The sequence below is a fragment of the Melitaea cinxia genome, chromosome 13 (assembly GCF_905220565.1).
Source record: "Melitaea cinxia chromosome 13, ilMelCinx1.1, whole genome shotgun sequence".
NCBI lineage: Eukaryota > Metazoa > Arthropoda > Insecta > Lepidoptera > Nymphalidae > Melitaea > Melitaea cinxia.
Window position 1 is genome coordinate 7,025,024 of NC_059406.1, and position 20,471 is coordinate 7,045,494.

The following is a 20,471-nucleotide window of genomic DNA, read 5'->3' on the forward strand; positions in this document are numbered from 1 at the left end:
CCGAAACTACTGAACTGATTTGAAAATTCTTTCACTGTTGGAAAGCTACACTATCCGTGGATGCCATAGGCTATATTATATTTTTAAAAATAATAGGAAAAAATATATATTGAAATTTTTGTTAAGTAAAAGATAAAAGTAAAAAGTAACTAGTAAAAAATAAAATATTTTTAACTAGCTTATCTTTATGAATAAAAAAATGACTATTTGATTCTTTTTTTATGCGATAGAAAAGCAGAGTTCAGTTTTATACGCGTGTAAATATAATGGTAACACAAATATCGTGTGTGTCACAGACGTAGATAATAACAATAAAACTAGACTGCTCATAATGTCAAAATATTAGTTTCCTTATGTTTCTTAAAAACATTTCAAAACAAGTAAATTGAAATTGTATCATATTTTTATTTTCAGTTCCTTTTGAAATTTGTTTGGCATAAGCTTTTAAGCTCCTACAGACAAATCTAATTTTAGTCTAGCCGATTTATGATTAAAGTTTCTAGCTACTTCAAGTCAATCGAGTATAAAATGATATCAAAAATTCGTGAAAAAGTTTTTCTTTGTTGATTTGTCTTAGTAAAGTATGGTATATATATTTTCTAAAATTCAAATTCATGAAAATATTTTTTTCCTACAAGTATGAATTTTTTTAAAATACATTTCACTTTGTAAAAACGTATGATTGTCAATTTTCAAAATAAAATATATACGAGTACCTATACATGTTAGTGTTGTTCAAAAGAGATTTATGGGCCGTTGAAAAATTTGTGTTCGAATAGTGGAGCGTTTTTTATTCTATGTATTTTCTGTAGATCTCTGTGATATCTGTCAACGATGTTGTTAGTACTATTTATAATGATTATATATCGACGCAAAATCATATACATATATATGATTTTGCGTCGATTTGAAATAGTCGGAAAGTTAATACAGAGTAGGTGTGTGCAATGTATTAAAAAAAGATTTTTATTTGTTTTCAGAAGTAAAATTTTGAAAAAGTAAGTTTATTATAAAAAGAAAAAGATAAAAGTTTATGTCTAATAACATTTGCCACCGTAAACTAGTATTCCATGTCAGAAGGATCACATATTTGTAGCGATAATTTGACCTTGAATGTCTATCGATAATAATTACATTCTGGTTTCGTTCTACATTAATAGATATAAAAAAGTATAATTAAAAATAAAACAAAGTTTCATAGTCGACATTTTATTCAATGAAATAAAACTAAAGTTAACTATTATTTTTGCATATTTACATTTTATCATTATTATTTATGAACAGTATTATTAATAACTATTGATATATCTTTATACCCAGATATAGTTTCAAGTATCTCATTTGGTATGGTATATTAACTTCATATCTTTATTATAACATAATAGGTACCTATATTTCTATTGCTCTTCATTAATTTTGGGTACATATGTACAACAAATATAATTATATAACTTATAATATCCTTATACATGTACACAAATATATCATTTAGTTTATTTGGTCTGTAATAAATTAGTTTATCTTCTTTCTCTTTTTCTTTTAATATTTTTTATACACTCTATTTTTTTAAATATAATTTTAACTATTTACTTAAGTACAATTCTTTATATATACATTCTTATAAAAATGACTAGTTTGTTATCACTGCTACATAACAATTTTCAATACGAAATTCTTCACATGTCATGTCATTCACATAAGTCATTCCGATGTCGCAAACAGGTTATGATAAATTAATATTTGCCTGCCCGTTTGAATATTTTGCGGATGATCTGAGAGATCTTACGGTTGTTAGCCTCACAGACGAAGTGTGATCACCGCGTCGATGTAAAGAAGCTTGCCCAGAGTATCTGTAACAAATAATCGGACTTATTTTTATTTTTATTAAAATATAAAACAACTACGGGCTCTCGTCCATGTCTATTAGGTATTATAAACATCTTGCATTGTTATGGTTATCTTAACAGTCATACGTTAAACGGTTTTAAAATAAACAATTAAAATAGAGTTCCTAACCCCTTACACAATCACACACGGGAATTATATACATTTATGTGATGAATCGGAGTAATAAATAGAAGTGATTAAATTTTGCACGATTTTGCACAGAAATTATTTAATTTCAGATAGTATGTAAGTAAATAATTAAGTGTAAAAGTACTTGATTATAATTCTAGTGGTATTTTTATTCTAGTGCTATTTTTGTATAAAAGTATAAGTCATTGAATTAATAAATGTTATTTTTACATTCTACTGAATAAATTCCTTGTCAGAGATATCTATGACTTCAGAAAAAGTTCTTTATTCAGAATTTCTTATTGAAAGCATATAAAAATACAATAGCTTCTAAAGTCTACGATATCTGAAAAAAGTTATAAGATATACAGGGTGTCCCAAAAAGTAGTGATAAGCGGAATTCCAGAGATAGGGCACCCCTTGGGGTATCCGAATCACCCCTATGTATGTTCAGCGATTTTGCATAGTTTTCGAGTTATGAATTTTTTTATATGTTTTTGAGAATTTTCCACCTGAACAACTTTAAAAATTTCTAAAAAAAAAGATTGAAGACTTTTTAGAATTTTTGTTTTTGTATCTAAATAGTCATGAGCTGTAGCTTCTCGCTTAAAAGATTCAGCTTCTTAACTTTGATAGAAGTTGTGAAAATCTAAGTGTAAAGTGAAAATTTTACGTTTTGAGAACTATGACTTCAATTTTCAACTTAGAATTAAAAATCTAAACAGGCAATTTTATGGTTTCTAATTAGGCTTAAAAACTTTTCCAAAGTCTCAGCTTTCATAATCATAAATAAAAAGTTGTACTTAATGGGGCTACTTTTGCTAAAATTTGCCTTCAAAGACATCAAGGTGGAAAATTCTTAAAATTACCAATTTGAATAAAAAAAAATTTTTTGCTCAATTTATTATTCCTTTAAGGTTAAATAGTTTTGTCGGCGCTCTAGCTGGGTCATACGTATAGGATTCGTGCGGAGGAAAATGATAAATCCGTAGACTGAGTGATATGGTTCCAAAACGATGGTGCTCCATGCCACTTTGCAAGAATAGTCAGACAACATTTAACAGAAAGATTTAGAGACAGATGGATCGGCCGTGGAGGGCCCATTGCATGGCCGCCGCGGTCCCTAGACTTGAATCCAATTGATTTCTTTGTCTGGGGATATTATAAAGAAATAGTTTACGCTAAAAACATTAGCAACGTAGCGGAGTTAAGACGAAAATTGAGGCAGGCAGAAGAAACAATTAAAAACAACAGAATAGCATTCGTAAAAGTTAATTAGTCTGTTAACCAACCAAAAGATTGTAAGAAAACTAAGATCGAAGATTTAATAAACATTTGGAGGTTATTTAGGTTTAATAAAACGAAAAGTAATCGTCTTAAAATTATTTATTATAATAAGTTTTCAATATGTCGACCTTCGTGCTCGATACATGTTCTACATCGTCTTAAAAAGTTTTCTTTGAGTCTTACGAATGCTATTCTGTTGTTTTTAATTGTTTCTTCTGCCTGCCTCAATTTTCGTCTTAACTCCGCTACGTTGCTAATGTTTTTAGCGTAAACTATTTCTTTATAATATCCCCAGACAAAGAAATCAATTGGATTCAAGTCTAGGGACCGCGGCGGCCATGCAATGGGCCCTCCACGGCCGATCCATCTGTCTCTAAATCTTTCTGTTAAATGTTGTCTGACTATTCTTGCAAAGTGGCATGGAGCACCATCGTTTTGGAACCATATCACTCAGTCTACGGATTTATCATTTTCCTCCGCACGAATCCTATACGTATGACCCAGCTAGAGCGCCGACAAAACTATTTAACCTTAAAGGAATAATAAATTGAGCAAAAAATTTTTTTTTATTCAAATTGGTAATTTTAAGAATTTTCCACCTTGATGTCTTTGAAGGCAAATTTTAGCAAAAGTAGCCCCATTAAGTACAACTTTTTATTTATGATTATGAAAGCTGAGACTTTGGAAAAGTTTTTAAGCCTAATTAGAAACCATAAAATTGCCTGTTTAGATTTTTAATTCTAAGTTGAAAATTGAAGTCATAGTTCTCAAAACGTAAAATTTTCACTTTACACTTAGATTTTCACAACTTCCATCAAAGTTAAGAAGCTGAATCTTTTAAGCGGGAAGCTACAGCTCATGACTATTTAGATACAAAAACAAAAATTCTAAAAAGTCTTCAATCTTTTTTTTTAGAAATTTTTAAAGTTGTTCAGGTGGAAAATTCTCAAAAACATATAAAAAAATTCATAACTCGAAAACTATGCAAAATCGCTGAACATACATAGGGGTGATTCGGATACCCCAAGGGGTGCCCTATCTCTGGAATTCCGCTTATCACTACTTTTTGGGACATCCTGTATATATTTTATCATGAAAAACAGACATGCTTGAATTTACATTTCTATTTACATTTTGTATTAGAAACTCTTTTATTTAAGAAAGATGATATTAAGTATTACAGTTACAAAAAAAAACAACCCTAAAAATCAGTACCTACCGGTACAACTGCGCTGGTGTCTAGTACAAATCAATTAATACATATAATAAAAATGTAACGGGTCACCGTATGGACATTAATTTAAATTAAATATTATTATATATTGAATTTTTTGTCTGTTTGTCTGTGCATTTGTGCACTCTAATCCTAGTTAGGTTTTTATTAATATATTGTGGCAAGCTTAATTTAACATTTAGTGTTTGTTTCATGTCAATCGGTTCATAAATAAAAAAGCTATGACAATTTAAAGAATCACGTTGAACATGTGAAGGCATTATTCTATGCGGAAAAGTCGCAAGCAAAGCTAGTAGTATTATATATGTATTAAAATAATATATTATATCAAGTATTAATTCAAATACATACTGATTACTTTATTATTGAAATAATTATGTTTGTTTAATTACATCGACCGGTAATATAACGTAGGTAGATGAAAAATTAATCAAGTAAATACGTATTATTAGAAATAAGTCAAAAAATACTGAAAGAGATCTCGGTCAAATTTAAATGAGATCACATGCACTACTATACTACTACAAAAAATAATCACCAAAATCGGTTCTCCTAGTAGAACTTTAGGAGTTATAATATAGCGTAGGTCCACAAAAATATTGATATATAAAGATAAATCAAAAAGTACTTCTTAGATCTCGATTAAATTTAAATGAGACTAGACGACCATACCACATTTTGTTAAAAAAAGTGTGTGTCAGCTCCGACGCACTACTAGAGTTTACGTCTTCAGATCGACTGTCTAAATAGGCTTACTATTAAGGCTTACTAGTCTAAGAAAAAAAAAATTAATATCATATCAAATGGTAAGTAAACGAATCAAATAACGCCATCTATCGGAACCCTATTGAGTTCAGATAGATGGCGTTAACAAAAACGTAAAGAGGCCATTCTTTCAATAGATTTTACTCCTAATATTTTTTTTCACGCCTTATATGAAAATCGATTCTGAGGGAGTAAACTCCATAAACACAAAAAAAGGAATAATAGAAAACGGTCATACATACATAAAAAACAATAGTCAAATGAGAACCTCCTTCTTTTTTTAAGTCGGTTTATAATATAAAGCAATCTAGTTTCCTTTTATTAACGAGATACCAATGATATTAAGATTTAATCTTTTAATGAAAAAGTATTTTTATAAGTATAATTATTTAAAATTGCAGTCATCAAACCGTCAAACCTATTAAAATGGATTAAAAATAAATAAGTACCTATTATATAAGTCGCCACCTGTGCTGTCGTAGGCAATTAGCAAGAGATTTATGAACAACAGATGCACCGATCACGCTACCTAGCACATCGTTCGATATTTACCTACCCTCACTCATTCTGTTACTCGAATCATTTTATGTGTATAAAACGATCAGTGCATCCGCGGTTAAAGCAGTCTTGGCTCTAGCTTAGCACGACGCACTTGTTGTATACAGCTAGTAGCTTAACCTAGACTCTTTCAACGTTAGATATTATATTACGATCTATAATTTGGCTAGGCGATGATGCGCATCTCAAAGAGGGCCTCTTTAACCTACACCTTGGTCGCATGTCCTAGGAACTGCTTTTTCGAGTTTTTCCCCCTGCCACTCAATGAAATCGCCACCCGCACGGTGAATCCATCAAATGCTAAGAAGTTAGTATCCGCCCCGTTAACTAATAACTATCTTGTATTACTTTAGATTGTAATTAATCACTCTGACCTCTTACTTCCTAGATGTACAGTCCAATGTTCAAGAAAATTAGTTTGTCAAAGTGACTAATTTATTTATTCACAACCGCACATATACGTTACATAATAACGTAAAATTTTCGTAAATAAAGACTAACATTCGTTTTAAATTTACAGCCTCGAATCATGTTCTTTGAAACTAAGAAGTGTACTCGTGCTGATTAGAAAGGACGACCTCAAGCTTAATACCGGCGAGTGACTTACGACTTAATTTTACATTGTATTGAGAGAAACCACTTTCCCTTTGAAATGTTTGAAAACTTGATTGTTGGCAAGATGTTATCATGTCATTACTTACGAAGTCAAACCTACAAAATTAGCCCCCATACGAAATTAATTTAATCTTCTAGGCTTACATACAACTGCTAAATAAATTGTTTTTTTTATTATTATTTAAGTTAAGATAAGTCAACAATTTATTAATTTAATAACTTGGATTGTAAATTTATTACCTTTCACTGCTTCTGAAACGTTTCTTTTTCGGCCATAAATGAAAAGCGCCATATATCACTGGGTTGACAAGGCTGTTTGACATGCCGAAGAAAAATATTCCTGATTGGAGATCCTCGCTTAGCTGCAAAAATAGTGTAGCATTAATATTAAAGTAAAAATGAAATATTAATCTAACAATAGTTATAAAATAAAATAAAATAAAAAAGCCTTTATTTCCTTATCCTTAATTTCCATTTCAAATGTTTGTCAGTGTTTGTTTAGTTATGAATGATCTGCTTATTGTCTAAATGTTAGTAAGTTATTTTTTTTTTTGCTATTGGATATGGACCCCTCCTCGGGTGAAGGCCTCCTCCAGTCCTTTCCACTCATCTCTGTCCCTGCTGATAGTTGGCCGGTCTTTTCCTAATAATTGGGTTATATCGTCTGCCCATTGTCTTTTGGGTCTCCCTACCCTTCTTTTGCCGATTGGCCCTTTCCATCTTGTAGTGATAATTGTCCACCTGCTGTCTGTGTATCTCGAAACGTGACCTGCCCACTGCCATTTCAACTTAAGAGCTTGTGTGAGGGCATCTGTTATCTTTGTTTTCTGTTTGATTACTTTGCTCCTGACTTTTTGTACTTTTCTTATGTTTAGGATACTTCTCTCCATAGCTCTTTGTGTTGTTGTGATCCTTTGTTTTGCTTTTCTCGTATAAATCCAAGTTTGGCAACCATACAGCAGACGAGGCAGTATACAGGTGTCTAATACCACTTTCTTAAGATTTATCGAGTAGTCTCCTTTTAGAATTTCTTTGAGTGACCAAAATTTCTTCCAGGCTATATTTGCTCTTCTTTTAATTTCATCTTCATTGCGCGTTTTCAAAAATGATATTTGTTTGCCTAAGTAGATGTAACTGTGGACATATTCTATAGATTTTTCTTTTACGTTGATGGGCCGCTCTATACTGTTTGTCATAATTTTGGTTTTTGTAGCATTCATCTCTAATCCTACCTTTGAGCTTGCTTGAGCAAGAGAGCGGAGCATGTCTTGTAATTCATTTGCTGTTTCAGACAGTATGACTATGTCGTCCGCGAATCTGAGATGGCTTAGATAGCTGTTGTTTATTTTTATGCCTCTAGTTTCCCAGTCTGTGTTTTGAAATACATCTTCTAGAACCGCAATAAACAATTTAGGTGACAGGGGGTCCCCCTGTCTGACTCCTCTTTCGATATTAATTGCATCACCTGTAGATTCTAGCATGACCTTACTTATGCTGTTGTTGTATACGTATTTTATAATGTTTATATATTTCAAATTTATGTTTAAATTTTTTAGTGATCTCCATATAGAGTTGTGGCTTATGCTATCAAATGCTTTGTTGTAGTCAATAAAACCTAGATAGAGTGGCTTATTAAACTCTTCGTATTTTTCTATAACCTGTTCGAGTGCCTGTATGTGATCTAATGTGCTAAACCCAGAGCGAAAGCCAGCTTGTTCTATTTGTTGTGCATTTTCTATCTCTTGTGATATGCGTTTCAGAATTATAGATGAGAAGATTTTGTATATGTTTCCTAGTAAACTAATTGGTCTGTAGTTGTTGATATCGAGAGGGTTTCCTTTTTTATATAGTAGTATGATATTTGATGTGCACCATTGGATTGGTACGATTTCGGCTTCAAGTATGAGATTGAATAATTTTGTAAGAGGTCTAATTAAAACTGGTGCACCTATTTTCAAAACTTCATTGGTTACTCCATCGGGACCAGGACTTTTATCTGATTTTAGTTGTTTCAGCTGAGCGTATATATCTTTCTCTTCTATTGGTCTAATTGTTTCTGTGTTATAACAATACTGTGATTCGTTGGCTTTCTCGATGTTTGTATCTTTATTTTTGTATAGTTCTCGGTAGAAAGTAGTTGCCTGCTGTATGATTTCTTTTCTTGTTTTAGTTTCTTTGTGTTGGCCTTCTAATTTTTGTATCCAAGTTTTCTTTAAGTTTAATTCTTTAAATGCTTTCCTTGTGCTTCTGGATTTGTTTAGATTTTCTGTTATTATCTTTTGTCTGTGCTTACTATAGTCTCTTTTGATCGCTTTGCTAGTTTCCTTATATAATTTGCTGAGTTCTTTCTTTGTATTAGTATCTTTATTCTTTCTTATAGTTAGTTCATAGCGTTTCTTAATTAAGGCTATTGTTTCTCCGCTAAGTATTTTGTGTCGTTTTTCTTTTTTAGTATCGTTTTGGTTAGTTAGACTTTTTTTATAGTTCTAGCGCGTCGTAGTAAGATTGTACGTAAGTAAAGTCAACATAGATATGTATCATGTATCTACATGTTAGAGCACAGGAGGATGTTTCTGAGGTGAGTAAGGTGACCAGAGCTCTTGGGTAGGGGCGGCAAAAAACTCTTGAGGGGTAGGGACGGCAACGCGCTTGTGATGCTTGTAGTATTGCTGGCATCTATAGGTTATGGTAATCGCTTACCATCAGGTGAGCCGTACGCTTGTTTAACGACCGTGTTGTATAAAAAAAAGACATTTCTGTGATTACTTAACTCACTTTACAAGATATTTCATGTATAGCGATTATTTCGTTTTGCATGACTTAACGCAAATAGACAGATATTAATTTTACACGAGCGAATAAGCTCAATTTTTTTCGTTATATGTTAAATTACAGTCGGTGCTGCTGTAATTTCATTCAATTTAGGCCTGAAGAAATACGTATTAGATAAACTAATTTATGTTATATTTGTTATTGTATTTTTTATCTATTATTCAACTTTTTATTCACATTTTTTCTTTGTTATCGAAGAACAGGTAGTAAATCTACAAACAACCGAAAATAAATTAGCACTAATCTAATATAAAATAGATTTAAAAAAAAAAAAATAATAAATAACATTGTTGTAAGATAAAATTGATTGAGTTACCTATTCTAATATGAAAAAAAAAATTAAAAAATAAAATTTCTTTATATACGATTTAGCTATAATATAAGCTTAAATTAGCTATAATATACGCTTAAAGTATATGGTCACAAAATATTAAACTTATAGGTACTTGGAAATAAATGCTAAACCAATTATGTATACTTAAATAGGTAAAAAGAATATTAAAATTTATTGTACTATTATTAATTGTAAGTTAAGATTGAATATAATTTGCAGAGCTACACGTTGTTTCAATTTATATTTCATTTTTTTTGTCCATGTTTAAGATTTTGATGTGTTTATACATACCGACCGTAATTAGTTTAAATTATAAGTTTGAACATTAAACAAAACGGTATATATTCTTTTGTGTATCAAATACATGTGTTTGTAATTTTTCTTTTATGGATTTAATGTATTTTTATTATTAAAAAAAAATATTAGCGTTCTGCACTCCTTCTCTATATAAACTATAAGTGTACGAAATTTCATACTCCTCCGTCCGCGCATATTTCGTAAAAAGGGGTACAATGTTTTTGATTCACGTATTAATATATAGAAACCATAAAAATTATTATAATTTATAGTGTTCATTCTTAGACATTAGAGTTATTAAATATAAGGTTATTTATATTAAGCATGTGCTCTACTATAGTACGATAACTACTATGTTGCCAGAGTTCCGTTTGAAGTGATTTTATTTTTTTGGCTATTAATGTTAGTTTGAGTATTTAAGGAATTTACTTCGCAACAATTTTTTATCGAGTAAAACGCTTTAAAGTAAGTAATTTAGTAGATATTTATGTTTTTGCAACACCTGAATACCTCGCAAATTACAACTATACGCAAGATGCGGAAAATATTTTGAATACAGCATCCGGGTCTTGCTAAGCAATTATAATTTGGTTTTCCACTCATAGTTATTTTTTCGTGTGATATATGTGAATACCCATTATTTTTATTAATTAAAGGCAACTTTTTGCTTTGAATTAATTTAAAGTTTTATGATCATTTTAAAAGAGTATTTATTTTTCAAAAATGTACGCTTAATACCTGGTATTAATAATAATTTTATATATACACGCGGAAGGGTTTTCTTCCAAACACACTTTATACATAAGACACTATATAAGACACTATAGCAGCAGTGGAAATATACTCACACAGTAACAGTGTCTAAAAAATGAAGTAAATAACATAACTATGTAACAATAAAAATATAAAAAATATGTACACATAAATTAATGTTAAATATATTGGTTTTTCTGAAAGAAATGTCTACCCATTGTACTTCACAGTCTATAAATCGTCTTAAAAAATGTTTAATGTTTAAAATATAATTGTGGTGTGCAATAAAGTATAAATAAATAACTATAATTTTTGTGTTTTTAATTAAGTTTGTTTGTTTAAGCGCGCTAATCTCAGGAACAGATTAAAATCGAAATATTATTTTTGTGTTCGATAACCCTATTTACCGAGAAATGCTGTAAGTGTTTATATAAAGGTTATTTTTCCTTAAGTTAACTACAACAACACTACAACACACATGCAAACTACAGTGTACAACTAGTATATAATAAAGTCACAACAACCATAACGTGTTAAACGATATCTACGGTTTTGGTCAAGACATTTTACTATCCAATAAAAATTTAAGCCGTATAAGCACTGATTGTTTCAGTAAATTCGTAGTCTCACAATGTGAGATGATAAAACTTGTGAATATAATTATGATGTCAAGTGTATGTAGCAAGCAAATGTCAGTGGACGCGTTATCAAGATAGTAAAATAAAGAATACAAATAAAAAATTACAGTAAAAAAGTTCTTATCGTAGACTAATTTTTATAATAACTTTCAGCTTATTAATCGCCTTAGACGTCGTGATATCGGGATAAGGCTTTTTTAATTGGTAGAAAGCTTAATTATTTTTGTTTGTCTTTTTGATTTTAGTTTTTATTTTTCTTTGTTTTTATTTATTAATTTATTTTAAAATTGAAATGAGACTGCTAATTACCATCGCAAGTACTTGCCTTATTATCGCAAAACCCTTGCTACATTTATCACTAGCGGCATTTGTCCGTCCATATTTTTTTGCACGATAAGTAATCATCAACATATCATATAACAAAACCTTTTCCGAAATACGCTGCATTTTATAGTGTAAGTATTATTCCGATCGATTCAGTAGTTTTCGCAGTATAACCAAAAAATGGCTCTCCATTTATTAGTATGTAGATTAGGTAAATAGAAGATTTTGTAAATAATAGATTCCTCCACGTTTTCATAGAGTAATAATTGTTTGCTTGCAAATTCCATTATCAGATCATGGTTTCCTTATGATGGTATCATACTGGGGATATTTCCTTTCCAACAAAAAAAAGAATGATCAAAATCGGTTCATAAACGACGAAGCTATCCCCGAACAGACATATATATAAATACATGTCTGTTCGGAGGGATATATATATATATATATATATATATATATATATATATATATATATAGATATATATATATATATATATATATATATATATATAGATATATATATATATATATATATATATATATATATATATATATATATAACGTATATGTAACCTCCTCTTTTTTGAAGTCGATTAATAAAATAAATAATATAGGACTAATATCTTTGCCCACATAATCTGAAAATACTGTGTAAGCACAAAATTATACAACTTTCAATATTGAATTTACATTTCATTGATTTAGATGAATTTAATTATAGACAAAAATAAATATTAAAAATTAGTGCAACTTACGTCTTTACCGGGATTGAGAAATGTGAATATAATCATCATCACGTAATACGGGGTCCACCATATGACAAAGGCAGCGACTATGACAATTGACATCCGTAGAGATTTCATCTTAGCTCTGTCGATGAGTCGTCGTCTATTCAAATCGGTCGCTAAAAGTTTTTCCTGTCTCGAAACTTCTGGTTGAAAAATCTTTTTACTTTCTGTAAGAAACAATAAATTTTTAATAATTTAATTACGCCCAATAACAATATTTCAAGAATAAGGTTAAGGAATTCTAAAATAACACTGAAATTTAGGAAAATGAATGTAAATGTGGGTTTAGTTTGGTAATGTACACAACCTCGTACATAAAAATCCCTTCAGCCTATCGCAGTCCACTGCCGGACATAGGCTTCCACAAGTCCGCGCCAAAAGTTACTACATTGGGCAGGCGGGTTGTGACCGCAGGGCTGGCTTTGTCGCATCGAAGACACCGTCTTCGGCCTGTTTATGTCAAAGCCCACTGCTGGCTGCTTATCCCGCCATCAGTCGGCTTTATAAGTTCCAAGGTGGTAGTGGAACTGTGTTATCCCTTAGTCGCCTCTTACGACGCCTACGTGTGTGGGAAAAATACCAGTAATCAAACTAAAATTAATTAGGCAGAATAACAAATTGCAAGTACTACACTCTTACGCTTCCATTAACATTTTCTTATAACAAAAATAATTGTTATGTATTTTTTATATATGACTCGGAATTTATAGAAAGACACTGCCTTTTTAATTATTATTGACGATTATTGATCTGTCATGATGAAATAATAAAACAGCAGTGGAATTGAGAACCGCCTTCTTTTTTGAAGTGGCTTTCGGCAACATTTTAATCTCATATGGCGCCTTTTGTCTATTTTAGCATTATAATTATATCTGATATGTGTCCTGAAGTGGAGACCGTGTCTTGGCAAACGCAGTGTGGGACGTCCTCCGGCCTGCATGACTGACGATGTACGTAAGTTTGCCGATGTAGGCTGGATGAGGACTGCGGAAAACCGGGATTTCTCGCGCAAAATTTGGGTGCCCATGTCCAGCAGTAGAGTGCGATAGGCTGAAGTGATGATGATGATAATCATGATATAATTTCATTCACATTAGCAGTATCAATACTGCTATGCGACTTACTGTTTTAATATTATCAATGACACTTTGTCATAGCATGTCATATTATGTGTAATTTTACAGAAATTTAATAAATTAAATAATGCTTTTTGTGAAGCTTTAAATGCGATTAGTATAATTAGTTGTGTGCGTTAGTATAGCGATTTGGTTAAATAACATAACAGTTATAAGAGGCGTTCTAAACGATTAGCTTTTACATGCTTCAGGATAATTCTCATTTGCATTTTTATGGGTCTATTTCTAAACATTTATTAATTAAACTTTATGCAAACGTTTGAGTATCTACGGCTTTCTGGGTTTTATTTTAAAATTAGGACAACGCTATTCGTTGTATTGTTGCCGTCTACTTACACAGGATAATTATTTTGTGCTTCATATTTTAACCAAATACATAATTAGAATATTACAAATTTAGAATAGATTTTTTTTTGAATATCGACCGCTCCAGCGGGATTCGAACCCGCGTCTCCGACTGACCGTGTCGGCGCTCTAGCCAATTAAGCTATGGAACGATGTACCCGCTAGAGCGAAATTCATATTCAAAAATGTTTAGAATTCCTAATGTGTGGGTACACAAAAATAAAATCGTACATATTTAGAATAGATTTCTTTTTCTCCAAAGCATGTATATTAATATAATAAGTGGCCCAGTGAGTACTAAGCTTGTAAGCTAAGCTTAACCTTTTTGAATGGGTATAATTTGTCAGTAGAAGTTTTTGAAGGTTTTTTGTTCGATTTCGTGATTATAGCTTGCCCACAAGAAAAGCTCAGAAACTAATTTCAAGCTACACATTTGTTATTTTTTTCCTTTAATTTTTTATGTAATTCCGAAAGAAGAAAATGAATAAAGGAGACCAAGAAGAAGCCTTTTTTCTCAATAAGAGTGTAGCGACATCTATCGCACAACATACAAACTAGAGAAAACTGACGTATCCTACATCGCGATATCAAAGTTATCAGAGCGACTGAATATATATACAAGAACCCGGCATAACCGTCGGGGCAGTAGCCCACCAGACTCAAATCCCGTCTGGTCGGAGGATCCTCCCTTTTCAATGGTACCACCACATATAAACATAGTAGCTACAAATACTTAGCTCTGAAATTGCTTGTCGATACCGTGATTTATAATTATTGCTAAATAACGACTAAGTATAAACAATTTTCTTGGGGCTCAATTTTTAATTATATTTGTTTACCGAATCTAGACTGTTGCCTTCAAAGTGGTTGTTTTTAAAGGTTATTATGTAATAACTCAATTTAGTTATGTTTTCGTTTTATTCTGACATTCTAAGCCTTCTAATGTAATAACAAGTTTTCTTAGTAAAAATGATGAAGTAATTTAGTTATACCTTTATTTAATAGTAAAAAATAATATAAATAATATGATATTAGGGAAACCTGTTTAATACTTTCTAGCCCATTGGCGCAGTTTTTAGTGCTTTCTGTTCCGCGGGTTGCGGGTAAGATTTCCGCTTGACTCTAGGTGTAATATTTGTATTTATGTATTTATGTAATTATGTACTATTTCTATATTAATAAAAAAAACTAGTTATATCAATCGACCTATAACACAAGCATTAAGTTGTTTGCCTTAGAAACAGGCGATCGTGTTGTGTGTATGTTATAAGATATTTATTTGTTATTATTTATTTATTTTAAGCCTTGCAGTAAAACTAAATACAGCTTTGGAAAATTAACTTTTTGGAAATTTTAAAAAATTATCACATAAATAAGACATTATTGCTTAGGCGTATTTCGATAGAAGTTTTTAAGCAACAACGTTATGGGAACATGTCGTGAACATGCCTCCTGCAACGTCTTCGAAATATCGGGACATTTAAAATGACAATCGCATGAACTACCATCTGTATATTAATACGTAAAGCAAAAACTTTGTACCCCTTTTCACGAAAATTGCGTGGATGGAGAAATATGAAATTTCATACACTTAAAGTTTATATAGAGAATAAGTGTAGAATGCTAATATTTTTTTAAAAATTATGCATAAAATTATATTAAATCAACAAAAAAATATTACATACACTACAGTGTATTTGAAACACACGCGCATATTATACTTTTTTGTTGATTGTCAATCTGTAGTCAAATTGATTTTTTTTAAATGTTCTTTATTTTCATTATTTTTTGGTTTTCTTTAAATTAAATTTTCAATTATGGTCAAATTTCGACCTCTGGGCGACAACTAGTATAAATAAAAACGTACTTATGTTTTGATCGCAGTTTGATTTAAATATTGGAACGAAGTTCCTTACGGCAGGCTTGACATTTGGCTGGGCGACTGATCTGAAAAAAATGTGATACTAAAACCGTAAGAAAAATATGAAACGGAAGTGACGTAATATCAGTCGCACGACTGTTATAATATGACGTTTGTAAAACTAAAATATTACTAGTAAATGTTTTTTAAATATTTATGTAATTTTATATTGTCGACAAAAATAAATAAAGACATAATTATGTTTTTCTATTTCACTTATTAGTTTGAATTATTATTATTATTATTATTTTGTTTGATTTATTTTATTTTACAGTATTTGTTATTTTCTAAAATACTAAATTTCCTAAATACTTTTATGTACTTAATTAAAAACCAATAAAAAAAAAAAAAAAAAATCAAGAACTAGAAAATATATATAAAATTCAACTTTTTTTTTTCTAATTGTGTTGCTTCTATACTATCCGAAGGAACTTTGTTCCTACCTGGTGTCCCATGACAGCACATAATTTTTTTTTAAAAAGGAAGTAATAATTATTTATATCTGGAGTACTATCTCCTGTAACACTTGAGTTACGCTCCTTATATTTGTTTTATACTTACTTGCTATAGTCCTCACTGTCGATACATATGTTGATATTAATATTAGAAGTGGTATGATAAACATGAGTATGAGAGAGAGCGTCGTGTACGCTTGTTCCTGCCACCTCTCTGTGTAGAATCCGTGCGTCACACATTGATAGAACTCCTCTACAAACGGACCTTTCACCACTCGAAAGACTACGGCCTGAAACAAATACTACCTAAATCGAATATTAACATTTACTATACAAACACAATAATATTTCTAGTGACAACCATATTATAATGTTTTTTTGTACAATATTTAATGTTTGTTTTAATAATATTTCAGATTATATTATGTGTATTGTGTTTTTTATAATTCAATTCAATTTAACGGGTGAACATGCGAATATTCTTAATTATTTTAACACATTACAAAATTAAGCTTTTGAACTGAATGAAATGTACTTACATAGGTAAATAATGTCATCGTATAAATTTAAAATCATATAAGCATCATTAAGCAAACACTTGTGAACTAGAAATTCGCTCCATTGAATTTAGTTAACATAAATCTGTTCACGCAAATATATAACGTATAACTTTCTAATAATTAGCTAATCAAATATATAAAATTCTGGTGTCACAGTGTTAGGGGCCAAGCTCTTCCGAAACGGATTGACGGATTCTTATGAATCTTTTTAATTCATATTTGGTATTTTTTAAGCCTCTAATTCATAAGGGTCCACCCCAATTTTTTTTTCGTTTTTTTGCTATTTTTATTTTTTATTTTTATCTTATTAAGATTTGGCATTAAAAATATATACACATCTAAAATTTCACCCTTCTACCACCATCACCTATATTTGAATAGCGATTTTAATATTTCAGAAATAATATAAATGGCAAATCAACGCTTACTGGATCAGCTAGTTTATTAATGAATTCATCTCCTTGACAATTCCCGGTGAAGTTGCATTGGTGTAACGGTCATAATATGACTGCTTTGTGGCTGTTGCGCTGGCGGTTAAGGATTCGAACCTTGCACATGGTAAAAATTTGTATTGATCATACAGATGTTTGCCGTGGTCTGGGCGCCTGTGCATATGTGTTGTGTGTGTTTCCAGACCCCGACATAGGATTAAATCCTAGTGAGGGCCGTTGAGTGTGTGGCGTTTATTATTTATGTATTTATTATTTATTCATTTAGTCACATTAAGGATAGAACGAGGAGGAGGATACAAAGTGTAGAAAGCTTAACATTTATGCAGTAAATGTAAACATGCTTATCTGTTGTAGTAGATAGTATATTTTGATTTTGTAAGTAAATAATATGTATACGCAACAAAAGAAAGGTAAAGTATACACAGGAAATTTAAAACATAATATTGTCAAGTGACTTTTATATGATTTTTCGAATCGTTAAAGCATCAAAAAAAGTTTTAACTTTCTACGTTTGTGACGAAATAAACAAAACCTTATTTTGTAATATGAATTTGTTTGTACATGATACAGTATTACTTAATACAAACATTATTACAGCCGAGAAACAAAAGTAAGGTACTCTGTAATTCCATGTATGTAGGTAATATCAAGTAATTTGAATTGGGCTTAGATAAATAATAACAATTAAATGTAGAGAATATAAGCATAATGATATATACGAGCTTAATAATATTTAATAAAAAATAAACTAACCTGTGGTATACTTAGAATAAAACTTAGGACCCAAGCTATTATTACAAGTCTAACACTTCTCGTTGAAGTAGCCATACTTTTCATTGGATACTTAACAGCCAACCAGCGATCGACTCCAATCAGTACGAGTATAAATGTACTTAAATATAATGCGAACATTTGCATGAATTTGAACAGCTTGCAAGCGACTGTTCCCGCATACCACTGGACTGTAAACGACCAGCCTGCCTCTCCCGCTATACAGAAGATGGTCACAAGTAAATCGGCTATACTGAGTTGGTATATGAGACTATATATTGCCGTCCACGATGGCCTCGCTCGCCTTCTACATCGTTTACCTATTTGTACACTTATCATAGTTGCACAATTTCCAAAGAACGACAAAACTGCTATACCAGAGAGCACACTTGCTCGTATAATTGTGCTTCTTGTCAGGACAGGAGCATGCTCCAAGCATGTTATTTGAGTTCCATTAAAAACGTAAGCGAGGTTTAGTGCACTGTTCACTGTACTGTTTATAATGTTTTCTTTCATACATTTCTCTATAGACCAAGTTTCTGTTCCCGTGTGAATTGTAAGCTCGTTCGGACGAAGTAGGCCACCGTATGTGGCATTACTGCCTACGTCCTCCATATTTCTACATTTAAAATGTATTACGCTTTCATTTGAGACCTGTAACAATACGAGAGTCTGTCACTTTTTGTCCGATAATAGTTTAATAATAATAAACAAAAACATTTAAACAGCAGCACATATATTATATAATTATATAATTTGTAATACTGTTAAAATCTTGTATTGGTGTGCGTAAGTGTTAATAAATAAATAAATAAAATTAATCCATCCCTAGTGTGAGTCGAACCCGCATACCACCGCTGTTTAGGTGCGTACATGGCACACGAAATACTACAAAAGAGCAGTTTTTATTATTATCATTATAGTAATTTTCGTTATTATCACGACATATAAAGCAGAAAAATTTACCACGTGTGTATCGGGTATCAAAGAGCTCTACGATCACTTCTAATTTACACGTCAGCAGGTTGGCGACGTACTCGTAATTATTAGACTAATTATTTCAGATGCTTCCTTACGCAATCCAATCAAAATAATAATGTTGGGCTACAAATACACACGTAATTAAAGTAATTGTTACTTTTAAGTTTTCTTCTTCTTCCTCATTTCCTCAATGATGAGGATCGCGACCACGAATGATACGTCTTCATTGAAGGCGATCGTAAGCAGCATGTGTTGTACGGTACGAGCTGCCTCACACTGTATTCTTGATGACATCAGACCATCTTGCTGGTGTCCTCTCTTGTGTACTTTTAAGTAGTGTAATGTAATACGATACACTAAATTTATTGAGTTATATTTTGTTTTTAAGATTTGTGATACTTTGTGATAAATAGATAATCTCTTATAGACAACCCCTATCCATATTTTCTCTATTGATAAGAGTTTTCTGTAAGAAATCGCTATAAATTAGTGAAAAGACCGCCATTGTATCTTTTTTTAATTAGAATGTTGTTATTTCATTCAATGTAATTCTAAATGTGCCATAAAACGACTTTATTTGCATCTACAAGTAATATAACGTAGGTAGTAAAACAATCAATTAAATACACATTATTTAGGGATAAATGATAAATTAAAAGTACTCGTCTGATCCCGATTAAATTTTAATGGAAACCACATTACAAGCACAAGCTTTCAGTGTAAAACAGGTTACCCCCCCAAGTAAAAACTATCTCACAGGTAACTCAAATAAATATATAGTCGCATTAAGAATCTTCTTCTTTTTTAGTCGGCTTAAATTTTTAGTTAAAATGTCACTGGTAAATTACGTATTAATATACTTCATAATAATCTTTTTAATGGATATATTAAAAATTCATATGACAGTATTATTTTGACTGGCCCATTGATACAGTTTGTGGTGGGTTTTCACTTCAGGGCTATCAGTTCGATTCATGTCTCAAATTGCTAATATACATACACCTCGGCTACTATTTAAAAAAATGGATATAAACATAATTTCCCATATTAGGAATAAATGATCGTGTTTATTTGTTAATCATTGAGGTAATTCATCGTTGAGTTGGGGCACAGCAGGAAATATCCCGATCAAAATCTGGAGCAGTCCGTCTCTGGAAGTAGGATAGAATATCTTACTAACTCTGTTCTCAAGTAGTGTTGTAATCTTGTGGTAAGTGGGGTTGCCATAGTTCTTGGTCAGGGATTGATTTGGCAACGCGCTTGCGATGCCTCTGGTATTGTAGGCGTCTCTTAAGTTACGTTAACCATCAGGTGGACCGTACGCTTGTTTGCCACACTAGATATTTAAAAAAATCATATGTTTTATTCATCACCCTGACATCTGCATAATAATGATGTTTTAAAATACA

The 20,471-nt window shown here is 31.1% G+C and overlaps 1 protein-coding gene across 1 annotated transcript; it reads right to left on the reverse strand.

Annotated features, from left to right (window-relative positions):
- Nucleotides 1-1,266: 1,266 nt before the first annotated feature.
- Nucleotides 1,267-18,615, reverse strand: LOC123659082 (gonadotropin-releasing hormone receptor-like). The gene is made up of 5 exons (XM_045594349.1): nucleotides 18,064-18,615; nucleotides 16,405-16,588; nucleotides 12,409-12,608; nucleotides 6,716-6,837; nucleotides 1,267-1,850 (listed from the first exon to the last, which is right to left on the reverse strand). Exons 1-5 carry the CDS (start codon nucleotides 18,595-18,597, stop codon nucleotides 1,724-1,726), a joined length of 1,167 nt encoding a protein of 388 aa, XP_045450305.1. The 5' UTR covers nucleotides 18,598-18,615; the 3' UTR covers nucleotides 1,267-1,723.
- Between the last annotated feature and the right edge of the window lie 1,856 nt (nucleotides 18,616-20,471).